This window comes from Myotis brandtii, unplaced genomic scaffold (assembly GCF_000412655.1).
Source record: "Myotis brandtii unplaced genomic scaffold, ASM41265v1 scaffold334, whole genome shotgun sequence".
NCBI classification, from domain to species: Eukaryota; Metazoa; Chordata; class Mammalia; order Chiroptera; family Vespertilionidae; genus Myotis; species Myotis brandtii.
The window spans coordinates 9,374-10,681 of NW_005362885.1; the positions used below are offsets into that span (position 1 = coordinate 9,374).

General features: G+C 59.9%; 1 protein-coding gene across 1 annotated transcript in view; it reads right to left on the reverse strand.

Moving 5' to 3' along the window:
- The window catches only part of TNFRSF14 (tumor necrosis factor receptor superfamily, member 14), a 6,352-nt gene that overhangs the window by 3,152 nt on the left and 1,892 nt on the right, over positions 1-1,308 (reverse strand). Inside the window, exons 2-3 of the mRNA XM_014543757.1 lie at positions 626-734; positions 8-215 (exon numbers count right to left, since the gene is read on the reverse strand). Coding sequence (XP_014399243.1) covers positions 8-215; positions 626-734 — 317 coding nt within the window. The remainder of the gene's footprint in view (positions 1-7; positions 216-625; positions 735-1,308) is intronic.

A 1,308-nucleotide genomic window follows, 5' to 3' on the forward strand; every position in this document is an offset into this window, starting at 1 on the left:
TCCCTGCCGGCCGCAGCCCAGGCTCAGCCGGAACATAGGCCCGGAGCTGCCGGACGCAGAGGCGAGACCCAAGGGGCTCCTGGTCTCACCTGGGTCACAGACGCGGCACGGCAGACACTCGGGCAGGCCGTTGAGGTGGGCAGTGTAGGTGCCCGGCGTGCAGGCCACACACATTGTGCCCCTGAACTCCCCGCAGGCCTCCTGCACCCGGTAGCCTGCAGCCAAGCGGGCACACACTCATGGTGGGATGGCCCCTGGAAGCCTGGGCAGGTGTGACATCCCCCCAGGGGTCACCCCACCTGGGCTGTTCCCCAGGCCAGTGAGCCCGCTTGGCAGGAAGGAGAACTTTCTGGAAGTTGGGGGCCTCCTGGGACACAGAGGCCTGGCTCTGAGACGCCCTCTCCTGTCCTGAAATGGGCTGCCCACCCCAAGCCCCGCCCTGAACAGGGGGCTGACGGTCTGGGGCGCGGGGGAAGCTGGAGGTGCCCTGTGTGCCCAGGGCCTTCAGGCCTCCCATGAAGGGGTGCTGGGAGCAGAGGGGCTCCAGGCCAGGGGAGGGCGAATGCCTGCCCCCAGCACAGCCCTGCCCCCGGCGCCCCCAGGGGCCCTGCAGAGCTGCACTCACCTGGCCAGCACTTGGGGCAGCACAAGGCCCCCTTCTGGAACTCCCCCTCTTTGCACAAGGGCTGCCCCAGTGCGCAGGGCAGGGCTGTCAGAAGGAGGAGGCTCAGGGCCTAAGGGAGATGGGGGGGGGGGGCACAGGGCCAGCCTCTCAGAAGGAGGAGGCTCAGGGCCTAAGGGAGATGGAGGGGGCTTTGGAGCAGAGCAGCTGCCTGGGCCTCAGTCTGACCCTCTGGGAAATGGGCCATGCCCTGCAGGGGGGCCCAGGACAGGATTGTCTATTTTTTTTTAATTGCTTAAAATATTACAAAGAGTAGTACATTTGTCTTTTTTTCCCCCCTTGACCTTTCCCCAGCTTCCCCTACCCCCCAAGTGTCTTGTTTCCATTGGTTATGCTCATATGCATGCATACAAGTCCTTTGGTTGATCTCTTACCCACCCCCAACTCCCCCCAACCCTCCCCAGCCTTCCTGCTGTAGTTTGACAGTCTGTTTAATGCTGCTCAGCCTCTGTATCTATTTTTGTTCATCAGTTTATAATGGTCTTTATTATCCATGAATGAGTGAGATCATGTGGTATTTTTCTTTCACTGACTGGCTTATTTTACTTAGCATAATGCTCTCCAGTTCCATCCATGCTGTTGCAAATGGTAAGAATTCCTTCCTTTTTACAGCAGCGTAGTATTCC